The following is a 25,846-nucleotide window of genomic DNA, read 5'->3' on the forward strand; positions in this document are numbered from 1 at the left end:
TGTAATCTGTAACCTTGCTACCCAGCAACCAGCCCTCCAAAGCCTTAGTGGCACAATCCACAAAATCAGACCAGTCCTGAGACTGAGTTTTCTGGGTGTCTCTGAACAGCAACCTGTACTGCTCAGTGGTTAAACCAAACCCATCAACCAGTGTATTCTTCAGGACCTGGTAATTGTTAGCATCCTCCACTCTTGTAGTGAGGAGCTTATCTCTACCTTTACCATCAAAGGAGAGCCACAGTATAGCTGCCCACTGACTCTGGGGAATGTTCTGCACAGTGCAGGCCCTCTCCAGAGCAGCCATCCATTTCTGGATGTCATCCCCTTGCTTAAAGGGGGGCACTATTTTAGTCAGGTGTTTAGTATCTAAACCCTTCTCTCTATCTCTTGGGAGATTGCTGCCACCAGTGGGAGCTAGCCCACTCATCTGCTGCTCTCTTGCCAGGGCAAGCTTCTCTTTGGCCAGGGCAATTTCTTCCCTTTCAATCCTCAGTTCAGCTTGTCTCATCCTAGCTTCATGCTCCTTTCTCTGAGGGGAAGTAAACCTCCTCTGTGGAGGATTCCTTCTCCCCTGAGAAGAGGCATTAGAGTGCAGAGATCTATTGGAGTCCCTAGAAAGAGATCTATCTCTCCTAACTCCAAGGTTAGGCCCACTTCGGGTTAGTACTGGGGGGCCCCCAGATCCTAGCCCAAGTAAGTCTAAGTTGGTCCTAGTTAGCCTTCTGACTACCTCAAGACCCTTGTCTACCTCATCCCCAGAGAGTACCTCCTCATCCTCCTCCTCAACTGCTGAATCAGTGTTGGGGAGGTCTGGATCCCCAGAGGTTCCCTCTAAGGCTGGCATGCTCTCATGTAACTGAGAGAGCTTTCTGGCATCATATGTCTCTAAGAGACCTATCAGAAAGGGAAGGGTGGGGTTAGACCCCTGCTTCAGTTTCCTGGAGACACAGAGTTGCCTCATCTCCTGAAAATTGAGAGCTGCATATCTTGAAGTGACCTGTGGAGGGTCAACACTGACCAGGGGAGTCTCAGTAGAGTCCCCCTGAGTCGACATGCTTTTCTAGTGAGGTGTAAGTGGTGCACTTACCTACACTATATGTTTGCCTACTGATCCCTTGCTAGAGTTGTAGTTTAGGGTGTGCTAGGCCCTAGGAGCTACAACAGCTGGTTCAGTAGAACTCAGAGTATTCTAAGCTAAGTTATATGTACCTTTAGTACTTATGTGATCTTTCACAAGATATTCTTAGGGCATGTGTGGTAAAACAACAGCAAGCTCAAATCCCAACCGCTGCTCACCAATGTGAGAAGTTGGCCTGATGTGCAGTGTTCACTATTCTAGTGATCACTATATATCAGTCCAAACAACCCTTATTGATGATTGGTTGTAAGTCAACCTTATAGACCAGCTATCCTAGTAGCATGGATACGAGCAGTCTAAGGCTAAGACTCTAGAGGGCGTGTTAAGCCAGCTGTTTTACCATCACATTACCCCTTGAACACCCAGTGAAAGGACACCACACAAGTGTTATGAAAATAAACAATGTATTTATTAGAATCACAACAACCCTGTACTCTTTATGAGGACAGGGTGCTAAGCACACAACAAAACTCTTACGAAAATACTTAAGTTAGCACGTTACACAAATGCCCGAGGGGCACGAAAAACCATATACTTTCAAAGTGGAATGCGAATTACTAGCAGGTAAGTAACAGTTCTAATAGGCTTTGGAATCGCTAGGACTGGACTAGGGAATCGTTAGATTACTACTAGGAGGCCCAGGGGACTCGGGTGCAGAGTGTGCACTCTCACGCGGGATGCGGGACAAAGTCTATGGAAGCTAGAATTCACAAAGTTAGTGTTCACGGGCGGACCCGACCTGGTAGGAAGAAAACGACAGTGGATCCTGACCCTAGGATAGTGAGGCTATGCTGGGACACCGAAGTGCCGAAGTTACCTAGCCCAGGGGCTGCAGCTGCATAGGTCTGAAAAGACGTCGGGGATCTCGTTGCCGGACCAGGAGCCTGGAAGAAGGAAGTTGCTGGCAGGCGACCAGTGAAGGAAAGTTCGATGGATCCAAGCCTGGATCAAGGAAGAAGAAAACCTGAAAGCAGAGGGGACCAAGTTCTTGAATCACTAGCCAGTGATTAAGTGGGCACCAGGATGGCACCGGGCGAAGTCACCGCAGTCAGGTGAGTGGGCGCTGCTGGGCTCTGCAGTCTCTCGGACCAGGAGGCGTTGTCGGCGACCAGGATGGAGGTGCGAGCTGTCCCACGAAGGATGAAGTCGTCGGCGTCGAAGTTACCCAGGAGTGGGCAACAAGCCTTGGCTAATTCAAGCCCACGCGGTGGACTCAAAATGGCGTCTTGAGTGGACCAGGAGGGTCCGGGGTGCTCCTCTTCTGGAAGGGAGCAAGGGCCAGTCTGGAGCAACCAGACCAGCAGCAGAAATGTCGTCGGGCGTCGTCGGGAAGGCCACAAGCCAACGGCTAGTAGCCAAACAACGCGGTGAGCAGCGGAAAGCAGAAGGGCCCCACGCAGATCGTGGAGATGCTGGGGGGCTGAACTTCGGAGCTGGAGCTGCTCAGAGTCGGGGCTTCTCGGACCCCAAAGCACTCACCAGTAGATTACTCGGCGGGCTTGCTGGAAAGAAGTCGTGCAGTCTTGCAGATGGCCGGTCCCTTGAGGTCTCGTCGCACCCACGGTTCTCAGCTGGGCTGTAGAGGTGGGTAGAGGTCAGAGGTGCCAGGGAAGCCGGTTCTCGTCGAGCTGGGCAGTCGGATTCCGGAGGAAGGACTTACAGCAGACCGCAGTGTTCTTAGATGGTGCCTGCGGATGCAGGGTGACTACTCCTTAGTCACAAGGGAGAAATCTTAGGAAGAAGTCTTGAGTTCCTTTCGCAGAAAGTAGTTTCAGGATTCAAAGATGATCTGATTTGGAAGGGGGCCAGTCTCTACCTTTATCCTGTAAAAAGGGGCTGGCACGCGACTAGGTCCTGCCCTATGGGTGGGACCAGGAGGGGGGTGGTTACACCCACTTCCTTGGCGGGCTTTTCCCCAGCACAGGGTCTGGAGGGACCCTGGAACTGGTTCCAGCCAGCCTATGCACAGTGAGCACCGGGGTGCCACGTGCAGTCACCTTCCTCTAAAGCCCTGCCTACCTACAATACACAAAACCCTGTCTGGGACGGTGCTGGCACCGCCCCTGGCAGGAAACCCTTTGTCCTTATCTCCTGCTCTGGGAGGACTCCCAGCAGCAGGAGGGCAGACTTGTGTCTCGGTGGCAGCATCCATTTTGTGGATGCTAAGGCTCTGTCTGACTTTTAACCGGGTTATAGGTTACAGGCATGTCGTGTCCCTCTAGAAGGGTGGAATGCTAACCCCGTCGCCAGAATTGGCGAGGGGTTAGTATTCCAATTCGTATGACACCTTACTCGACATGTTTTGATAAAGCGATACCAGAGTTGGCACATAACCGCGAGGATTATAATGCACTTAAGAGTATATGGTATGCGATATCATGGAAACGGCTAAGGGATGGATCCCGAAAGCCGCAGACAGGCTCAGCTCATGCCAGAGCACCATCTCACACGATTCCAAGCACTCTGCCTTCAGGATTGTTAAGGCCTGCCATAGGAGTGACTGATAGGAGATCTGTGTGTCCATTTTAGGGTTAGATATAGGTATACTATATCTAAAGCAAAGGGTGAGTACACCACCTTGCCCCAGCTGTCGTGCAGCCAGTTGTGTCAGTTTTAGTTAGTCAATCCAGGGGTGGCATAATACATGCTTCAGCCCCTGGGAGACTTCTGGGTGCACCTCAGCCCTGGGTACAGGGACTTGGAGAGGGCCCAGTGCCAATTCAGTACCTAAGTACAATTTGGATAGAGAGAACAGCTAGGCTGTGGGTCTGATTAGCAGGCCCACAGCCAGGGAAAGTCGTAAACCAGTGCAGCAAAAAGCAAAAATCTGGGTGATCATAGGATTGCAGACCCTACTCTCCTACAATATGTTTCCATAAAAGCTAAAACTGCAGCGGAAATAATGAAAGAGAGATATAAAATTACAGACTTTTTAACATTGACAATTTCAGAGGATTCAAATCCTGCAATAATCAGCCAACCCCCAGAGCCAGCAAGCAAAATAACTATAGCCGAGAGTGATGGGATGGTGCCCACAGTAGGAAAGGATATTGTCAAGAAGTGCCTGATGTCTGCACAAAGCCCCAATGTTATTCAAAGACACACCAGGCATAATGCAAGTGGATTTTCACAAAACCAGTCCAATAGAGTCTTTTTCATCCTTAAACCTCAGTAATTGTGACAGTCTCAGCTCGAGGTCTTCACCAGACAATCATCAGAGACAACCTGAATGTCAGAGTCAGAGGATCAGCCTCCAATTCAGTGATACTCAAAGTACGGCCCGAGGGCCGCATGCGGCCCTCCTGACCTTTAAAAGCAGCTCCCCGGTGAACAGCAGCATTGGCTGCTTTTCTGATGACAGAGCAGAATCAGTCAAAAAGCTCTGAAACAAGCGGGCATACTTTATTTCCACGTTTACTAAAGTAAAGGTAAAGAAGAAAAAGAAGGTGTCCCAGACAACTTATCTTTAATAACACCTTAAGTTTTTAGACATCTTGCACTAAACACGTAAAAACATGATACATTGTCTGCAAACTTCAAACAGAAACCTTAGAGGACTCAGTGGCGGGCTTATCCCTACAGTTGGATGAGGCTAAGGCTGATATTATTAAATACAGGAAAGAAGAGCTGGCGTTGGCTGAGAGGGTGGAGACGCTTGAAAATAATGCCCGGCGGAACAATCTCCGTATCTTGAATATCCCGGAGGACAGTGAAGGCTCGGACATCAAACAATATGTCATCATACTATTGAAAGAAGCTTTAAGATTGGATCAATCCGTGGAAGAACTAGCTCTTGATATTCAGCGTATCCACAGGGAGCCTTTCAGGAAAAAAAAACAAAGGACCAAGCCTAGAAAAATCTTGGTGAACTTCCACACGTACTCCCTTAAGGAGGCGATACTTAATCTAGCCCTTAAGCAGAAGTCTGTGAGCGGGAAAGGGTTCAACTTTCAGATTCGCTCTGACCTGTCCAGGACTACCCTTGATAAACAATGGGAGTTTGGGAGAAAGCTTGAGACTTTTAGAAGCTATGGTGCTGTAGCTCAACTGGTCTTTCCTGCTGCACTAAAAGTTATGTACAAAAACAATATACACAACCTTAGGTCCATACAAGCAGCTGATGAGCTATTGTTGGCCATGGGAAGAGATAAGGGGGCAACAGGGTAAGGTCATAGCAGTCGGCAGCCCGATAATAGAGGGAAGCTGTGTACAATAATGGATAATAATGGAAACTAATGAAAACTACTAGAAAACAATCCAGATATGTGAATATGGATAAGTAAAAAAAAAGGAATTTTGCAATATTTCCTTTATACAAATTTGTTGTGTTGTGTTGTTGCCATAGAGTTAGGTGTAGGGATAGGCAACTATATTTGAGCAGTAGTCTCTTCGTTGCAGACGTTGGCTCTTGTCTAGTTGTTATTTTGCTTTGTTTTGTTATTGACGGGGCGGGAACCCAGAACAGGGGTACTATCTTCTGGATTCTCCAGATAGATAGAGCAAGGGTTTCCCAGGGGGGTGGGGGGTTGTATGGGGCACGGGGTGGGGTTGCTATGGGAGAAAATGGTTAAAATTCCTCATTTTCGTGGGCCCTTAACCTGGGTTTTTATTCTGCAGAGGTTATTTGAGGGACACATGTTTCTAAGATATTGCCGGCAGTCCTATCTCTGGTGGTATGCCTTATGGGTGTTGACAGGGGTTTCGGTGGGTGGCTTTTTATGCAATGAGTAAATTAGTAATTCTCTCCTGGAACATTAATGGCTTGCGCACTAATCCTAGAAAGAGCAAGATAATGCAATACCTTCGTGACACAGATGCGCAGATTATAGTCCTCCAGGAGACCCACCTCGCTGAATCTGAAATGTCAACATTAGTTAAAAAAAACAGGTGGATTGACTTTTGCATAACAACTTCCCAGTCTGCGCACATTAAAGGGGTGGCAATAATCTTTAAAAAATCAATAAAAGCAAAACTAGTGTCAAAACTAGTCGACTCTGGAGGCAGATGGGCTATTGTATCCGTGATCATAGCTGGGTCTCCAATTACCATAATAGGATATTACGGCCCAAACCAAGATGACCCATCAGTGTTGAGAACTCTTTTTTCCCACCTGTTGTCATATCCTGAACCTGTTATTTTGGCAGGTGACTTCAATATAGTCTTGGATCCACTGCTTGATAAATCTCCCCCCAATAGGTCCAAGATCTTGTCTAAAACTAGGTCTTTTTGGCTGGACAACATGAGGCAGTTAGGGTACGTAGATATTTAGAGAGCAAAATGTGGGCAACAAAGAGGCGTCACTTTTCGTAATTATCGATATCACCATCAATCAAGAATCGATTACATCTTGATCAGTCAAATCTTAGTTAACTTGGTGCAATCTGTGTCTCACTTGCCATTTCATTTATCCGACCATGCGGCTATACATTTAATACTGGAGGGTTTCCCTAAGAGCCCTGTGAGGAATTGGTCTTTTGATCGATCACTGCTCTCCTCCGTAGAGATTATTAATACTTTCAACTCGGAGACCCAGCACTTTTTGGATAGAAATATTGGGACAGCCCCTCCAGGTTGTGTATGGGACTCATTCAAGGCCTTTGTTAGGGGCCTTATAACAAATAAAGGTGCATTCAAGAGCAAGATGTACAGGGAAGCTGTCGTTTCCCTAGAATCGGAGATGGCCAGAATCCAAACTGAAATTGCTATGCACCCTGAGGCTCCTTCTACCACCATTCAAGATTGGCAAAATAAGTTAACCATTCTAAAAGGGGATCTGGGATCAGTGTTGAATGCTCGGGTCCTTGAGAGGTGGGAAGTAAGTAAATTAGCCCACTTTGAATATGGTGAAGGGGCGGGGAAGTTATTAGCCTGGAAGGCAAAGACTGATCAGGTTAGGAACAATATCGATTCTATCATCACTGGAAATGTAACACACTCAGTTGATGCAGATATTAGGGGAACCTACCGAGAATTTTTTACTGAAATCTACCGGGAGGATAAAAATATTGAGATAGACCAGGTTAAGGACTGGTTAGACCGTGTTACCCTGCCTGGGCTGTCAATAGAACAGCGTGCAACCCTGGAACAAACTATCTCGCAGGATGAAGTGAGATTGGCGGTCGCGGGTAGTAAAAAGGGTAGGGCATCCGGTCCGGACGGCTTGCCATCCGAATTATATAAGGTTCTGGAGCCATCAATTCTTCCCTTTCTTACCCATCTGTTTAACCAGATTCTTCAAGAGGGAATGCCTCCCCCGGTATCCTGGAATAGTGCATCTATAACACTGTTATTGAAACCAGGGAAATCTCCTACTTGTTGCGGGTCCATTTTAAATTCTGACTACAAGATCTTCGCATCAGTTTTGTCAAACAGGTTGGGGGCGGTTGCCACAAGTATTCTACATTCTGACCAGAAGGGCTTTGTAAGGGGCCGCTAGCTTTACAAGTTGACGTATGACCTTATAGGTACCATTGATATGGCATCTGGTAAATCACTCCCTTTGGAGGTCCTCACCTTGGACGCCACCAAGGCCTTCGATAGAGTGAACTGGGTTTACTTATCGGAGGCCTTGGCGAAATTTAACATTGGTGACAAATTTAGATGCGCTGTAGGGCTCTTGTACCAAAATCCATCTGCCTCCTTGCTTGTAAACGGGGAACTATCCAAACCATTTAATATTACACGCGGTACGCGGCAGGGCTGCCCTCTCTCTTCCCTCTTATTCGATCTATACATGGAGCCTTTTGCTCAGAAATTGCGGGATGATTGTAACATCAAGCCCTTTATTTATGAGGGATGGGAGAAGAAGGTAGCCCTATATGCAGATGATGTCCTTGTCTTCTCCTCTGAACTGAGTTCAGCTTATCCAGCAGTAATTGCCTTGGCTCAAGATTTTGGCAAGGTGTCCGGTTATGAGATTAATGCCACCAAAACAGATATTATGGTATGGAATGACCCTGAGCTGATTGTCGGGGTTGAGTTGAGTTCCACTTTTCGTTACCTGGGCCTGGACATCTATAAGGACATAAATAAGCTTGTACCATCTAACTTTGCTAAGACAGCCAGAGAATGTCGCAGACTGATGAGATCTTGGTCCTCCTTGCCCTTATCACTCTTGGGTAGAGCAAACCTAATAAAAATGTCAGTACTCCCTAAAGTTACTTTTTTGTTTAACACTATTCCCTTTTTTTTTAGCCCTCTTTGTTAGCCAAACTCCAGAGTGACTTAAGCTCTTTTATCTGGAATGATCGGACCCCCAGGATAGCCTGGAAAAAACGTAGGCGCCGTAGAGAAAAGGGGGGTCTGGCGGCTCCCGATCTACAGCTATATGCGTGGGCTTTCCAACTTTCCCATGCTAGGATGCTGCTTAAGACGCCCACAAACTATGGATGTGGATGTATGTTTGCAGCACTACTTCAGGGGGTGGCCGAGCAGGGGTTTTTATTAAATTTGGTGACCCCAAGTTTTTTAAGAAAGTTAAACTGAAGGTGCTACGGGACACCGCAAAAACATGGATGAAACTTAGGTGCGCCACAATAACTGACTACTTCACAGCCAGATCACCTCTGTGGAATTCGCCTGGGGCCCCGGGGTGGCTTCTTGATAGTCTCGCAACTCCACTGAGAGAAGCAGGGATGGAGATTTGGGGGGACCTTTTTGTAGAAGACTGCTTATTCCCGTGGGAAACTCTACTAGCCAAAATAGGGGCAGGGCTCTCTAGATTTAAATACTTGCAAATCTCAAGTTGGGCACACTCGCAGACCTCTGCTAAGGGTAGATTCCTGCTGGGGGGTGATAGTAACATAGTGACTCTTTTACTGGATAAGTCACGCTTCAGAAGAGAGGTTTCATTTTGGTATAATCTTTTTTTGGAAGAGGTTGAGGGCGAATTCCATCTCCCAGTGTCTTTGTGGGCTTCATCTATTTCTAATCATAATGTGGAAGACTTGTGGTTTGAGTCATTTAAGACCTTATGGAACAAAAAAATGTATGTTATTAACATGAATAAGCGTTTTAACTCAGCTGATCAGATTGTATCACTGCATTGAGAGGCATTTATTAGAAGTGATAGTTTTCAAACATGATCATGGAAACATTCATGCCACCCCCATTCTGAAAACAATGCAATGTCTACAGCAATTCACCATCAAGCTGATAAACAGGAACTTCAGTTGGATCTCAAGATCTAGGGATTACATATTGGGGAGATTTACTAGGATGTTATGCTGCGTTTGCATCACAAAGGTGACGCAATTCGGCGCATAATCTTTTTTTTCTGATGTACTTTTCAGCACTAAACTTGTTTAGGGCTGGAAATAGCGTGAAAGTAACGCAAAGCAGTGGATAGCACTACTTTGCATTACTTAGCACCAAGTGGGCGTATCATGGGTGGTGCATGGGCATTCCCGTGCAACCACCCAGAGTTTCTTACACTAAACCCAACTTACCAAATAAAGTAGACAGGGTTTAGAGTCAGAGAACTGCACCCTTTTAAGGTAGGCACAAGGAAGGGGAAATGCTTTCATTTTTCCTTCATTTTCCGACTTTGTACTTGTGCTGCACTGTGCAGCACACATACAAAGAGGGAAAATGGTTTGTCAGTCTATACATAGTATTTTGTACTGGTAGAGTACCCTTTTAGTACAATCCAATGTTAGACTCACAAAGACAGCATGGTGCAAAGATATCTCCTTGCGCACAGCAGCTGCTTTCAGCACTGGCGCTAGGGAAAAGGGAGAGTGCCATATTTCAGGAAATTTGGCACTCTCTTCTTCTCTCTTTTTCATGCAGTGCAGCATCAGTAGCTGCTGCACTGCGCTGCGTGAAAAAGTGTAAATCTGCCCCATAGGGTGTATTGAGAAGAAGCTGCAAGCTCTCAATCATCTGATACGGAGGGTTTAAAATCATAATAATACACTGCAAGTTACATGCCTGTTTTAGGAGATATGCCCCAAGTTTTATCATCAATCCTTACTGACATCTTGGTGGAAGTAATGACCCAAGCAGCAAGACCGCTTGAAAGGCTACAGGTCCTAGAATATAACTCAAAAGAAACAGCAAACACTGAGGGCACACAAGAAGCCGAGGAGCTCATAGTGCAGACTACTCATAACCCCTTCCTGGCAAAGGTACAGACGTCGAACAACAGTGATAAAAGGTCTCTCAGAACAAGTTACAGATGATGTTGGAAGGAATAATCAAGCAAATAGTAGCGATTGAGCCGGCAATACTAAAAAGAAAAAAGAAAAGGCAAAGAAAAGCCTGCAACAAAGTCATAGTGGCCCAACAAAACAGAATATAGCAGCTATTCTTGCAACGCAGAAAGTTGAAGGAGGCCTCTGATACTGAGGGAGCAAAAAGTTGAAAATTGAATCATTGGAAATACCGCAGTAGAACACACACTGGACAACAACTAAGTACACAATCCAGTGCATTGGCAAAAAACTTACACCAGTCATTCAACAGTCACGACACAGCTTCAAGGTCAACAGGCTGTCGGATGGTTTACCACCACAGAAGGAAAAAAATAGAATAATCACACAGATAAAACTGAGGAAAATTCTGAGGAGCGATCCCAGTTTACACCACTCAAAGGCAAGGATTAACAAAATCCTCGGCAGCAGGCCTGAACGGAATCCCCAATGCATTATTTAAAGGGGACATAACTTACTGGGCCCATTACTTTGTACTGCTTTTTAATGATCTGTATCGTACTAACCAAATGACAGATTCATGAAAAGGCAACATCTTTCAATCCAGCTACAAGAGCTGAGACCCAGCCTTACCAACCAACTACAGGCTTGTAGCTTTAATCGACGTTGAAGTGAAGCTCCATGCATCTTGTCTACTCTATTGTTTAAAATCATGGGCAGTTGAAAAACAGCTTATACCCATAAATACAAACAGGATTCAGAGCAGGCATGGGGACACTAATGATTCTGGAAGAGGTGTGGCGCCGCGGCCAGGGCGACTGACTCCGGAATCTGGGGCTCACGGTTCGATTCCCGGCTCCGGCAGCAGATTAGCCCAGCACCATGTGACTCTGGGCAATAGCTTGCTTAACCTTCCCGACGGCCCCCAGCGCCTAGAGACCCTTACGGGTGATTGTGCGCTTTACAAATGTGGATTAATATTATTATTATTCTAACAGCACTAACTCTCTTAATAGAGCAGGCAAAACATAGAAAATCACAGCTATTCACGTGTTTTGTAGACTTTAAGTCTTCATTTGGTTGAGTTCTTCAAGGACACTAATGGTCAAAACTGGAAGGATGGGGTCTTCCAAGAGGACTATTGAGGGCAATCATAGAACTACACACAGAAACCTGGGTGCACGTCAAAATTAGAGACGGTAACCAAGTTACAAATAAAATTGCCACAAATAATGGCCTTAAAGCGGGATGCGTTTTGGCCCCAAGTCTGTTTAACTCATGTCTTGCAAATCTTGTAGGCGCCCTCCCACAGGATAACAGCCACCCATCAATCTTGGCTTCAGAGAAACTAGGATGCCTCCAATATACGGACAATATTGTCCTATTGAGTCAAACACAAAGAGGTCCACAAGGCAGCATCAATGCCCTTAAAAGGTATAAGGGCAAACAAGTGTTAGAGATAAACCTGAATACAACTGAAGAGGTTCGTCTGGTTGATTCCAAATGTAAGTCATATTCCTGGTTTTTAGAAGGAAAAAACGTAGAGGTGACTCCCACATATAAATATCTGGGATTCAACGTGCATCGTCTTATTATATATATATATTTTTTTTTTTCACATTCTTTTTATTAACACACACAGCAAAAGAAAGATTGGGTGGCATCCAAGCATACAATAATTGTTGTTACATCTTCCAAATGACAGAATACTATACAGGTAATATCGAATGGGTTCAGGGCTCCTCCGACACAGCATTATCTTCCCGTGTAGCGGGGGAGCACAGATTTCTCTTCTGTAGCCGTTCCAAGCTCCCCAAATTTTCCCCCACTTCCTGGGCCTACCCCTGGCAACATACACAGATCGTTCTCTAAACATGCACCAGTCCAGGTCCTCCACCCATTTCCCAATGTGTGGGGACTGACTGGCCCCCCCAGCTGGGCGATATTGCGCTTGGCTATAGCACATGCCAGCGTAACCCATATCTTTCCGTGAGACGTGAGATCGGTTGGTTCCCAAACATTCAGGAGACAACGGCGTGCCTCGAACTCCAGGCCAACACCTCGCGTATCTTGTCATGGACTGTAGTCCAATAACTCCGGATGACTGTACAGTCCCATAACATATGCATGAACGTTCCAGCCTCACCGCATCCCCTTCGACACTCTCCACTCGCAGCCAAACCCATTCGCACCAATCGTGGACAGCGATGAAGGACCTTCAATTGCACCAACCGGAGTCTCATCTGTATAGCAATCACCCTTGGGGAAGACACAGCCTCCCTCCAGTCTTCATCATCTAAGACCAGGCCATCTGCGTTCCATTGTTCCCTAAGAGCCATAAGCGGGTCTTCCGTGTGGTTAAGAAGCTTTTTATAGAACAGGGAGATTGTTTTAGTCGGAAGATGACCGTCCAGCACCCGATTTTCCAATGGGGAAGCCTCCGAGGGCGTAACTCCCCGGGGGATACTAGCCAGCAACGCATGCCTAATCTGCATATATCGAAACCGTTCACTCTCCTGCAATTGATGCCGTTCCTGAAAAGCCTCAAACGTAAGGATCCCGTCCTTACCCCAAATATCCCCCACCTGTGATATCCCAATGAGGTCCCACCTGTCAAAACCTTTCGTCTTCCATAGGCCTCCCAGGCGCTTAGCATTCCATAAAGGCGTGGCCAAAGTTATTGTCCCATCCCATTTAAGGAACGATTAGCCTCATGCCACACCTGAACAGCAACCGCTGTGGGCCCAACTAATGGAAAGCGTCCCTTTCTGGCATATAGTGCCCTAGAGTATTCACCGCCAGGTATCTGACCACGATCCATTGCGTATCCGGGGTCAAGCGGTGATCCATAAATTGCTTGATTGATTGCAGCCAACTGGGACGCCCAATAATACTTCCGGATATTTGGCAGGCCAATCCCCCCGTCGTACCATGGCAGCGTAAGCTGAGAAAACGCAATCCGCTGCCTACTTTCCCAAAGAAGCTGCGGCTGGAGAGACTCAATTTCTTTGAAATAAGACAGGGGTACCGGGTCCAAGGAGTTTTGGAGTGCGTACAGGAAGCGGGGAAGAGCCATAATTTTGAACAGGACAGAACGTCCCAGCAGGGAGAGCGGCAGTGATTTCCATCGCACCACATCCCTCCGGAACCTAGCCAGTGGGGGCATCAAGTTATTTCCATACCTCATCTTGGGATCTAGTGACACAAAAATGCCCAAATACCGGAACCCCACCAACTCCAATCTGACTGGGCAGTCCGCGGGGACAGCGGGTGGATCACCGCTTAAAACGAAGAGAACAGACTTCGCCCAGTTAATGGCAAAGCCGGAATACCTCCCAAATACTGCTAGGACATCCAGAAATGCAATCAGAGAATTCCGGGGGTGGACAAATATAATAGAATGTCATCCGCGTAAAGCGATATTTTGTCCTCCCACTCGGAAGTCCACCTCAGCCCCTTAATCGACCTGTCCCAGCGGACCCACGCTGCGAGCGGCTCGAGCGCCAAGGCAAATAACAGTGGGGAAAGAGGACATCCCTGTCTGGTGCCCCTCCCCAAGGGGAAATCAGCAGATCTATGATTATTTACCACAACTCTAGCCAGGGGGCCAGAATACAAAAGACGGGCCCAATTCGTGAACTCCGGACCAATGCCCAACTCACGCAAGACAGCAAAGAGATAAGGCCACTCGACTCTATCAAAGGCCATGGTGGCATCCAATGATAACAGAACTGTCGGCTCATGTATTTTCGATGCGCCACCCAGGATCCCATGCAACCTAGGCAAGTTAAGGGTGGTATTGTGGTGGGGCATGAAGCCGGATTGATCCGGATGGATCAATGTCGTAATGACCTTGACCAGTCGAGTCGCGAGTAATTTTGCTAAAACCTTCGGTTCGGCATTCAGGAGGGAGATCGGCCGGTATGAGGAACACTCCGTCTTCGGTTTACCTACCTTGTGTACGACTACAATATTGGCGACTCTCTGATCGTATGGAAGCCGACCCTTCTCTCTACTCTCGATGAACATATCCCTAAGGAAGGGGGCCAATTTATTTGCATTTACTTTATAGAGCTCGATGGGGAGCCGATTAGGGCCACAGGCCTTCCCAGAGTGAACCCCTCTGATGGCCTGCGCCACCTCGTCGTTCGTGAATGGGGAATCCAGGTAGTCCCTGTCCTCGTCTGAGAGGGTGGGCATCGGAATATCACGTATCATATCTGCGTTTTCCGACTCGGTGTACCCGCTTTCGGCTGCATACACCACCGTGTAGTAGCCTGCAAATTCTTCCACTATTTGTTGCGTATCCGTTATTTTACCTGATGCGACGGTCTGCAATACCAGTACCAATCGTGACACCCACTCCCCTTTTTCCAGCCATGCTATTAATTTCCCAGCCTTATCGCCATGCTCATACACCCTACTCTGGGTATCCGCGTGTTGCATCTTCGCCCTGTTCCTAGCCAGAATCTTATACTCGTCTCTGAGGAGGTGGAGGCGGTGCATTCCCTCCGAGGTGGCGTTCATCGACATCTCCCGTTCCAATGCCAGTAAGTCTGTCTCCACCCTGTCGACCTCAGCCCGGCTCTTCCTCTTCTTCCCCGAAATAATCGACAGCAATGCCCCTCTAATAACAGTTTTGTAAGCTTCCCACAGGGAACACTTTGAGTCCACCGTGCCCACGTTATCCTGAAAATAACTGTCAGCGATCCGCACAATCTCCCTCTTAGTGTCAGGGTCCCGCAACCGCCAAGCGCTGATGGGGGCAATCCTAGCCACATCCTGCCCGCCAAGGTCCATACCAAGCCAGACCGACAAGTGATCAGAGACTCCCCTAGCCAAGTGCCGTACTTCCCGGACCCAGACTGCCTGCGCCGCCGGCACCAGTAGATAGTCTATCCTCGAAAGGGAGTTGTGCGCCGCTGAGGCATGTGTGTATTGAAGTTCACTGGGGTTTTTTATCCTCCACCCGTCTATCAGGCCAGTAGTTTCCACAAAATCAGTCAGCCACCTCCGGGACGGCAGCAGAGCCCGAGCCAGGTGTCTATCCATCTCACCATTCATCACCGCATTAAAATAACCTCCAACAATCAAGACCCCAACAGGCAGTGTCAAAAAGATCTTACACAAATCACGGAAGGTGTCAGTCTGGAGGGCCGGTGGGACATATACGGACAAAAAAGTGACAGTTCTCCCCTCCCACAGCCCCGAAATCCCAACATATCTACCTCTATTGTCGGCCCACGTGGCCTGGACGGCTAGTGGGAAGGAGTTCTTGACCAGGATCCCCACCCCTCTAGACCCAGTAGTGAAACCAGCATGTGCAACCAGTTTGTACCCCCCTTCATGTAGTGCCATGCAACGCTTTCCCATGAGATGTGTCTCCTGCAATAATACCACGTCTGGTGAGTGTCTCCGGATCAACTGGCCAACCATACCTCGCTTGATATTGTCCCCCAGCCTGTTCACATTACAACTGAGTGCGGAAATCCCAGTTACCCTTCTATCGGAAGACATTGCAATAACATGACATTCCAGAATCGACTGATGACACCCAATGTGAAATAAAACGACATACAATAAAAACTAAACATACCCGATGCAGGTACCTCCACCCCCCTCTCTGCACCCATGCATACAGCTTGCGCTCAGCCCCAACTAGCAGTGTGCCTGTCGCCCCCAACTAATCTACAGATAACTAAAAGTAGAAAACAGAGGAGGACCTACCAGCGGGCCAACCATCCCCCCCCCAACTCTATGCGGATACCCCTGCGCATTACAAACACCATATTAAACATTATAAACACATATAGGCAGGGAATCCTATTACGTGCCCCCTTTTGAACCGACCCCCAACCAACAGTTCGCAGCCCCCTGCTGACCTCTTATTTAGCAAAGTCATTGTTCATCGGCCTCCCCTTGGTCACGGGTCTCAAGGCCCGGCCGCTGGACACCCTTCAACCAGTCCGCAGCAACTTCAGGGTTATCGAAAAACCATGCTTTCCCGTTAAGTTCCACTCGAAGGCGGGCCGGAAACATCATAGCGTACCTTATGCCTTTGTCCCTCAGTTTCTTTTTGACCGCCAAGAATCTCTGCCTGTGCTTCTGCACCGCCTGGGTAAAGTCAGGGAAGAACAAGATGGTCGCATTCTCGAACTCCAATGGATCCGCGGCCTGAGCCGCCTGCAGGATAGCATCTTGGTCTCGAAAATTAAGGACTCGAGCAATCATTGGACGTGGGTTTGGCCCGGTACAAGGCCTACCACCCGGGACCCTGTGAGCGTGTTCCACCGTGAAGAAATTGCTGAGGCCCTTAGATTTAAGATAGTTAAGGATGAGGTTTTCTACAAACAGATCCGGCGCCTGACCCTCCGACTTCTCCGGCACTCCCAGGATGTGGATATTATTGCGCCGAGCCCGCCCTTCGTATTCATCAAGCCGCCGGTCAGTAGACTACCTGGAGGACTTAAGATCATGCACCTCTTGCTGCAACTGGTTCACATCATCTACAAGGCTTGTTGTTTTGACTTCCAGTGATTTAACTTTCTCACTTGCTTTCGTGAGGTCCGCTCTAATCAGCCCCATTTCGATCGAGACAGTGTCCAGTTAACTGTCTAGAGCCTCCATTTTCTGGCCCAGGGAGGTCCGGACTCCAGTGATGGCCGCCATGAGATCCATTCCTCGGATCCTCCACCTGGGGCCCCTCTTCGAGTCGATCATAGACCCTTTAGGCAGGGTGTATCTGTCTAGTTTATTCGACTGGACTTGTCTGGCCCCCCCTGGTGGTCTTGGGCAAGGATTTCTCCATGTCCGTCTTCGTCGCCATCTCGCCCCCTAGTGATTCGCCCTCTGTCGCACTCCTGGCGTCAATGTCACGGCGTTTCCACCGGCTCACGGACCCCAGCAGGGGATCACCGCTTCCCCTCCACACTCGCCCGGGGCGAACACGATCCGGAGATCCAGCCCGGGTCGCACGCCAACTGCAGTAGTCGGAAACGGCACCTGGACAAGCCAGTATAGGGCACTCCTGCCTCAGGTCTATCAGCAGGCCATCATTGTAAGATGGAGGTGTCAAACCACCCCATAGCCCTACCAGCCAGCACCCAGAATGTAGAGAACTCGCCGGGGGCCCCAGGCATTCAAACACAGGAGTTCTCGCACCATCAAGGCCCCACCTCATCCACAAGGACCTGCTGTGGTTGCGCCGCGCCCATCCAGTATACGGCGGATTGCCACCGTCCTCCACACCCCGATGATGCTGCACACCTCCAGGTAAGTCGTCCACAAAGGCGGGAATATTCCACGCCCCGCCCCTCCTCAAGGGGTGACTCCGGCAGGGCTGCCAATGGGAACCTCCAGAATGGCCCCCTCAGCAAGGAGCACCCCCAGGCACCCTGCCCCAGACCCAGCCACCGAAGCACAGGCCGGCAGCAACCAGCAGCAGGGCTCACCGGGTGCCAAAGTAAGCACCGATCCGCTGCGGGGCACCTCCACTCACTGCTGGCAGTCAACAGGGGACAGAGACATGCAAGGGAGCGCCCGCTACAGCTCCGGCCCGCGACCCCCATGACCTCCGGCTGGGCCGACCCCAGGCGGATCCGGCGGCCGATGTTGTTGCACTCGGGCCGGGGGTCGCAGGCACTCGAGGCCCCGGCTTCCGAACGCTGCAGGCCGCAAACTCTCGGGCGTTCAGCTCGGTCGCCGGGGCTCCAAAAAAGTCCAGAATTGCTCCCGCAGGCGCCGCTTCAATTCTCCCACCCGGAGGACGGGTCGGGGTGCAGGATTCGTGACAGGATGGCGAGTTGGGTAAGCGAGGTCGGCCGGAGCCGGTCTCTAAGCGGCCATCTTGGTCGCTGGCTCGGCTCCTCTGTCAAATTATATTTAAACATCATCTAGCCGCTATACAGGCGAAAGCACAGTCGTTAATCTTTGGGTTTAAATTATTAAAGAAGAAACCGAGTTGGCTGTCATTTAGCCTTCTGCTCGCCATAATGTCCACTCAATTAAATCCAACAGTGACCTATGGCATGGAAAACATTCAGGAAAGTGAAGCAGTCACTCTTAATAAGATCCAAACGAAAGTATATAAACGTGTTTCACATTCAAAAATCAGCCTCACCAGCCCAGTAGGCCTAGAGTTTAGCTTGAAAAATCAATTGTTTCAATGCAAGAGTGCTTACTTTAAACTGTGCTGGTGAGTGCGTGCTTCAGAGAGGGGCTCCATTAACAACTTATGTTGGCTGGAAATTGAGGGGCATAAACACAGAAAAACCCGGTCTCTAAGGCAAACCTTTTAAAAATAAAACGTATGCGTATTGCTTCAGTTTTCTACTTTACAAATACTCCTCTTCTTTATTTCATATGAGGTAGTTTGCAACACGTTTTTTTGCCTTTCATTTAAAGAAAACTTTTTTCAAATGACAGTCTACGAGAAAACAGGTAGTGACTGAAATATTGCTTACACAATTCTCAATATATTCAGTACAAAGATGTTGTTCTGAATAAGCAGAAAGCACCAATTACTGTGAAAAAAGTGCGGAGGACAAAATGACCCCTCACGGGCGCACCACCAACGGGGTAACTGGTAGGTACTCACCAGATAAGCCCACTTTTCTCATCATCGGTGGTCATTTTGTCCCAAAGAAAAAGTGTCCAAACAAAGAAATAAAGCAATAAAATGTTTAGGTGCAGTGAAGTGACAGATAGTCACACTCCACGTTGTGACAAAAGGTGATTAAAATTGGCAGACACACTTTTGTCGCAATCACTTTATTATTCACTAAGTATGACCTGCAAATTAAAAACGGGCAGGTTGCTATCCATGCATACCAATACCAAATACCAACATGTTTCTTTGCCACAAAATGTTTGGCAAATTCTTCAGGGCCAGACACTTCGTCACAGCACCAGTGTTGGACACACCATTCAGGTAGACTGTCAATTGAAAAGGTTCAAAGAACAAACACTACGTTAAAATCACGACTGTTCACCCCAACAGAATTCCGTAAAAAGCCAGACTAGTTTACCTAGCATTGTTAAAAAAGTGAATTGTGAACTGCATTTTCCAATGCTAGAGATATCGTGTAGCAATGGATGTGTAGCTTGTCAAGTCTTAGTATACCTGTCTGGCTTTTTTTACTCTCTAGTATGCTTTTTAATTATGTGGGATCCAAATTGTTATGTATTGTATTTCTGAAACTTTGAGACATTTAGCTTGTTGTTATGTTTTTTCATCTAATGAATTTTGTGTTTATGTAATTAATAAAATGATGTGCATATTTTACTTTTTATAGTGGTTTTCCCGTTATATATGGTACAATCTTTAGGTGCGAACAGAGAAAAAGTTGAAAGAGTGTGCTTGTTGGAGGTCCAAAGTGATGTATGGTATCAAAGATTTGCATATAAATTTACCCTAAGGGATCTTTTTTCGTTTCACTATGAATCATGTCATAACATTTGCATTAGCCTTGTGTATTTTTACATTGCTGTCACATGCAATTTTTTTTATGTGTAATGCATAAGTGTTCATTTTACGACTTATTGTGGAAAAATTCACACACCTGTATTGACATATTAAAAAGTATTTTTATGGTGGCGGTGGGTGTGGATGTTGTGCTTGTGGTGACCGTGGATGTACATACAATAGTGTGTGTATGTTGTTGGTGTGCCATGCTATATGTAAAAAAATGTGCATTATATGTTACCTACATATACTTATTGACAGATTCACAACATATATGTGTAGTAAGATAATGATATGTGGAACTGACCTGTCTCCCCACCAACATGGCCTCACTCTGTGAGGGTTCCTCCACCAGGGCCCCGCCAGGACAATGGGAACATCTAAATGGGCTTGGTGCAAACCCACTGGCCTGACGGTGACAGAGTACTGTTAGCCAGCTGAGAACACTATCGCGGCAGTAGGAATCTGTCTATTGCTGCAACATCTAAATATAGCAGGCGGACCGCCAGTGGTTTAACGGAGTACTTGGAACTGCCGCCATGATGGGACGATGGTGGTACCGCCAAGATCTAAATCAGGCTCTCTGTTTTTCAAAGTTAAAGCACCATCTAGAAAAGGATGCAAATAGGAGCTATTTTGGGCTTTGGTGCATTCTGAGACTCTCCCTGCACCACCTCGCTGAGATAGCCTTGGAATTCTCTGCATGGCACCATGAGAGTCAAGTGCTAAAGAGTTGTACTCAGTGGTTAGTGTTCAAGGCCCGCTCAAACCCAAGACATCAGATACAAACTGACTCATTCACCTCAGTTGATGCCTGTAGCCCCTGAGTGTCATGTGGCTCCCGAACCTGTCCTGAGACTCACACAGTTGGATCATCACTAAACATATATATTACCTTCACCCATGTACGTTTGTCCTTCTGATTGGATGACCAAATGCATTCCACTTGATTATGGCATCTTTTAATTTCTAGAAGACTATCAGCCTGATTCATGAAGGTACCGTTTTGCGAGTCTCTAATAGCGATTCATAGCGAATCGCTATTGAGGACTCGCAAAACGGTATTCATGTAGGAATTGCTAAATAAATAGCGATTCCTACATATTCTCTATTTGCGAGTAGCAAATTGCTACTCGCAAATAAGGAATAACTCCCCATTCATTCCTATGGGCCAAAAGGCCCATAGGAATGAATGGGGAGTATCCCTTATTTGCGAGTAGCAATTTGCTACTCGCAAATAAGATCGCGATTTTAAGGGTGCCAGGGGTGTCCAAAGGACACCCTGTAGCACCCCTGAAATGCTAATTGAAACAGGTGTTGCGCACACACATGTCCAAGGGACATGTGTGTGTGCAACATGCAACTTAGAAAAATGCTTTTAAAAGCATTTTTCTAAGTTTTTGCTATTTACCGAGAGGTCTGACCTCTCGGTAAATAGCGGCCCAAAATTGCTAATTCGCAATTTTTAAATGTGTCATGAATAGCATTTAAGGAATCTCTAGAGATTCCTGAAATGCTAATCCTCGCATATTTGCTAATTCTTTATTAGCGATTTTTGCATTTGGGATGATGAATCCCAAAAGCAAAAATTGCACTCGCAAAGGGCCAGATTCTGAGAATCTGGCCCTTTTGCGAGCGCATTTACCTTCATGAATCAGGCTGTAAGTCTCTGAGTGATCTGTTCATAATCCTTTTAAATAATAGTGGCGTAGAAATGTGAAAGGATAACTATTTCCTAGCTTTGGATAGTGACTATTTCCTAGCTTCGGATAGTGTCAAAGAGTTTCATCTAAGTGTTCTTCTTTTGATAGCTAAGAAGTGAGACTAGTGCAGGAACGTCAGTTAGCGGTAGGGTGTGACACATTTGGAGCATATATAAGGTTCTCAATCACCATCATGCTGTTCCTTATATATTTCAGTTTGCAATATAAAAGCTGCTCTACGCATGTAGCTCATAATCAGTGGAGTACACACTTACATTTCTGCTTCTGGTTGAGGGTTAGAAATATAATTTAGTGCATTCACATACGCGGGCTCTTCAGAGCTTGTGCATGTGAATTCCACTCCCTTAGTTGGGGCTGATGAAGGGGACATGGGCAGTCTTTGGACGCACACCTCATCATGGATTATGTGAGCTGAAGCATTTTAGAGCAGTGGGTTGAACACGCAGCTTCATTGTGCAAAGTGAGCTGGCTGAAAAATGTAAGGACAGGAGCTATGGCTGCGTCTTGGTTGAACTCCTAACTGCAGGACCTAATTGGAAATTGGGTCCTGCACCAAAAAGAAATGAGTTTTCAATTTTAGCTGAATTCGGCCCACAGAGTGTTAGTGAGGATGGGCAAAAAATATGAGGACTCAAGTGTGGATTGGAAAAGGAAATACGGTGAAACTGGGCTTTTATTGCAGGCTAAGGCCAGTACATCAAAAGACAATCAGGTTGTATCTTTCTCTCGGCAAATGTCACCTCTGTAGAGGTTAATATTAAATGAATTAACTGCCTTATATTTATGAAGGACAATGTTTGAGTGATTGACAGCATTTATGATTGTGTAGCCTTTAAGGGTTGTATATCTCTATATAGACTACAGAACAGCCAAAGGCCCGTCGCCATCCGCCTTTTTCTGACACAGGATGAGGGTCTGTCAGGCTCAACAAAGTTAGCCTGACAGGCACTCTTCATGGTCTGGTCAGGTAGCCAGATGCCTGACGCGCGGTAAATGTGCAGGCATCTCACTGCCTGAGCTGAAATGTGCTGGGCTGAAGATTTCACAGCCTGGTGGGTATGACCTCCACAGCCAGGCAAAGTCTTCTGTGAGCCTACCCCTAATGACGAGGGGGAGCATCACTGACAGGCGGAGACCTAGTTGATTCAGCGTGACGCTTATTGCAGACTGAGGTGGGGTCAGCAACTCTCACTGGCCCCATCCTATTCTGTGATGAGGTATGGAAGGTCCTCCTCTCATTGGCTGACATTTGGCACGGTCTGTCAATGAGAGGAGGCAACAGGATCGTCCTTCTGAAAACTCCACTAAATAACAGAGGCTTCCCTCCCACCACCATAGATCACTGCCGCTGCCTGGCACGATTTTTTTTTATTAATGATGGGCGCGTGCTTGTATGTATGAATGTTAGTGTATTTTGACATGCAGCATATTGTGAATGGGCGTGTGTATGTGCTGGGTGTGAGTGTGTGTCTGTGTGCCTGCACCACTCCTGCTGTACATTATGGGCAGCCACTGCTACAAAAATTCCGTGCCACACGATATAGCAGTATGTATTGATAAGTATAGATTTACTGTTTTTAGCTGTACATCTAAATATATTGAAAATATATATATCAACCCGTTACATATATGTGGAGTTAAGTAACGTAAACGTACACATACCTATATATGTACCATGTCAATATTTTGTTCATCAATATTTGTACTGCAATATTTATGTAGCACTACATTTAGTTCTCAATATTTTGAGACCGTGCACCTCTAAAATGTCTTTCCCTGCCCTAGCGCAGGTCCTTTAGTCATCTGTAGGCTTATATGTGAGGTTTAAGAAAAGTAAAGTCTTTAAAGCTATAAAGCCTTAATTGTAGCAGTGTAGATGTATTTAGGTTATGTCCACTGATGTGTAAAACATCAAACTCAGGGAAGTTATATAAATATAGGTTTGCTTGTAGGATTTCCGTAGGAAGTTGATATCATAATGTGCCTGCCAAGGCCGCCTTAAGTGCCTATGTTCTTAAGGTTTAACTTTCTTAAAATGTCTATATTTTGAGTTCTAAATCTGAATTGATTTAATATGTATGTTTTACAGGCCAGTTGAACAAAGACATCACATACGAACAAGTGTATTCATTCCTAAGTTGTCTTCAAGTAAGTGTTCATTCTATTAATCGTGGTTATCGCAGACAAAAAACTCTGGGGTCCCTGGTAGGTTTTAGTTATTTTGTATAGTCAAATAGGAACATCATTCATAATTTATTATCAGAAAAAGCAAATAGCCCATTAACCACCAATTCACCACAAGTTGCTGTCTTCTGCCTCGCAAAGTAAGCTATTTTCCCCATGAGTTGTTTCGGTGCTTATGTTACTCTTTTAATGGAAAATTAAACTCTAATACTTTTTATTCAAGAAGCTGCAAGCATTTTACTTCACTTCCTCTTTTTGAAATGTGTGACCCCTTTGCTCAGTAATACAACACATTGGATGGATGAGCGATTATATTCTAATTACTGTTTTATTTCGAACCATTTAACATTCATGATGCTTATCAGCACCAGACTTCAAAGATTACTGTGATAATATTTTATAGGCATTAGCACAGCAGACATCCCCTACCCTGAGCACTGGCTTGAACACAATGGGCTCGATGCATTACGATATTGCTTTAACTTACTGTAGTAATCAAGGAGGCAGGCATGATGGAGACCAACAGGATGTTACATCTTCTCCTCATTTTTAGTTATCGCCTACACAGTGCTTGCGAAATCTTTTGGAATTACAGGGCATATTATCAAGGACCGGTGTTAAAATTATCGGTGTTTTATCGGTATGAAATTGCCGATAAAACGGCGATAATGGGCTTGATAATACTCCCTTGTTAATTCCCATAGAAGCCCATGTTAACACCAAAACATGGGCTTCTATGGGAATTAACAAGGGCGTATTATCAAGCCCATTATCGCCGTTTTTTCGGCAATTTCATGCCGATAAAACAGCGATAATTTTAACACCGGTCCTTGATAATATGCCCCTACATTTTTTTAAAGGGGCTTAGAGTCCGCCCATTACTTACCTTTATTTACCATTGGATGCCTTCCACACACTCTCGGTTCCTGTACTCCAGTTAGTCAGGGGCTCCTCCTGGCCATCGACTTCCTCCTGGGCTTCAGTCTTAGGGCCCGATTACAAGTTTGTTGGTCTTCCCGTCAGACTGCCGATGCAGCAGTTTTAGGAAGACCAGAAAGCCCTCGGCCTCTTGCCCGCCAGATTACAAGGGTAATCCAGGGCCGGCAGTGCGCAGGCGGTGGTGTCACGGCAGCGGTATGTTTGGCCTATAGGAGAGACCACAAAAGTGTCCTTTATTCAGGTGGTATCCTAGGTATATTAAAAAATTACTAAAAAAGTAATTACAGGAGGCATATATGGGTGTAATGACCAATATGCATCACTGCATATGATTAAATATTCATGCCGCAATGTATTTGTCTAGCCTGCACACCTGGAGTTAAACCAATTAATCAAAATGTAAGATTATTCAAAATATTATCGGGAGCATCCCAGTGGTGATTGTGCCCACAAGTAGTGAAAATAGCTCTGTAGAGACCTGGAAGCAACCAGGTCTGACCGGGAGCTCTCCCTATGTCCCAAGGGTTTCTAAAGACTTTCAACAACTTTTTCGCAAATATAGTCCCAACTAATACAATTAATAAACAAAATTATACTGTGTATTTCAATGATACTTTGTATTTACTCATGCATTTCAAGCATTTTAATCATGTGAACTTTTCAAGATATACATGAAACCTGAAAAACATAAATTCTTATGATTGACTCTTATCTGTGCTTTTAACAACAATGGTCAATGAAGAAGAAGAAAAAGAAAATATAACTTTTCCCAATGCATTTCGGGTCTAGATTGACCCTTCTTCAGGGGAGTGTGACTTTTGAGGACAATCCTTGTTTTCTCTTTTTGTTCAGGTAGTTTGCACCTCAGTTCCGTTTCTAGGCACTACAAAATAATATAATCTTACATTATACTCTACTTTATGTACATGATTTACAATTAGAATCGACACCAATTTCATAAACTGTGTGAATTTAGTGAGTATGGAGACAGGAAAAAACCTATGAATAACTCACTGACGCCACCATCCGAAAGTGCAAAAACATGAGACGTGATGATTACCTATGAGATGTGTTTAGCAAGATACACCTAACCCTATTAGTCCCATCAGCATAGTGCATGTTAAAACGAGAGTCTAACCTGTATAGTGTGGTAAAAATGATAGCTGGTCACTTACCCAGCCTTTTATATAGAACGATGCAACGTGCGTGTGTATCGGGGCAAGTTATACCCCCATCTGTAAATAAC

At 46.2% G+C, this 25,846-nt stretch overlaps 1 protein-coding gene across 2 annotated transcripts in view; it reads left to right on the plus strand.

Annotated features, from left to right (window-relative positions):
- The window catches only part of AOAH (acyloxyacyl hydrolase), a 919,324-nt gene that overhangs the window by 832,575 nt on the left and 60,903 nt on the right, over positions 1-25,846 (plus strand). For both annotated transcript variants that reach the window (XM_078688219.1, XM_078688220.1), the window contains exon 17: positions 23,567-23,625. In XM_078688219.1, coding sequence (XP_078544345.1) covers positions 23,567-23,625 — 59 coding nt within the window. The remainder of the gene's footprint in view (positions 1-23,566; positions 23,626-25,846) is intronic.

Source organism: Lissotriton helveticus, chromosome 4_1 (genome assembly GCF_964261635.1).
Source record: "Lissotriton helveticus chromosome 4_1, aLisHel1.1, whole genome shotgun sequence".
NCBI classification, from domain to species: Eukaryota; Metazoa; Chordata; class Amphibia; order Caudata; family Salamandridae; genus Lissotriton; species Lissotriton helveticus.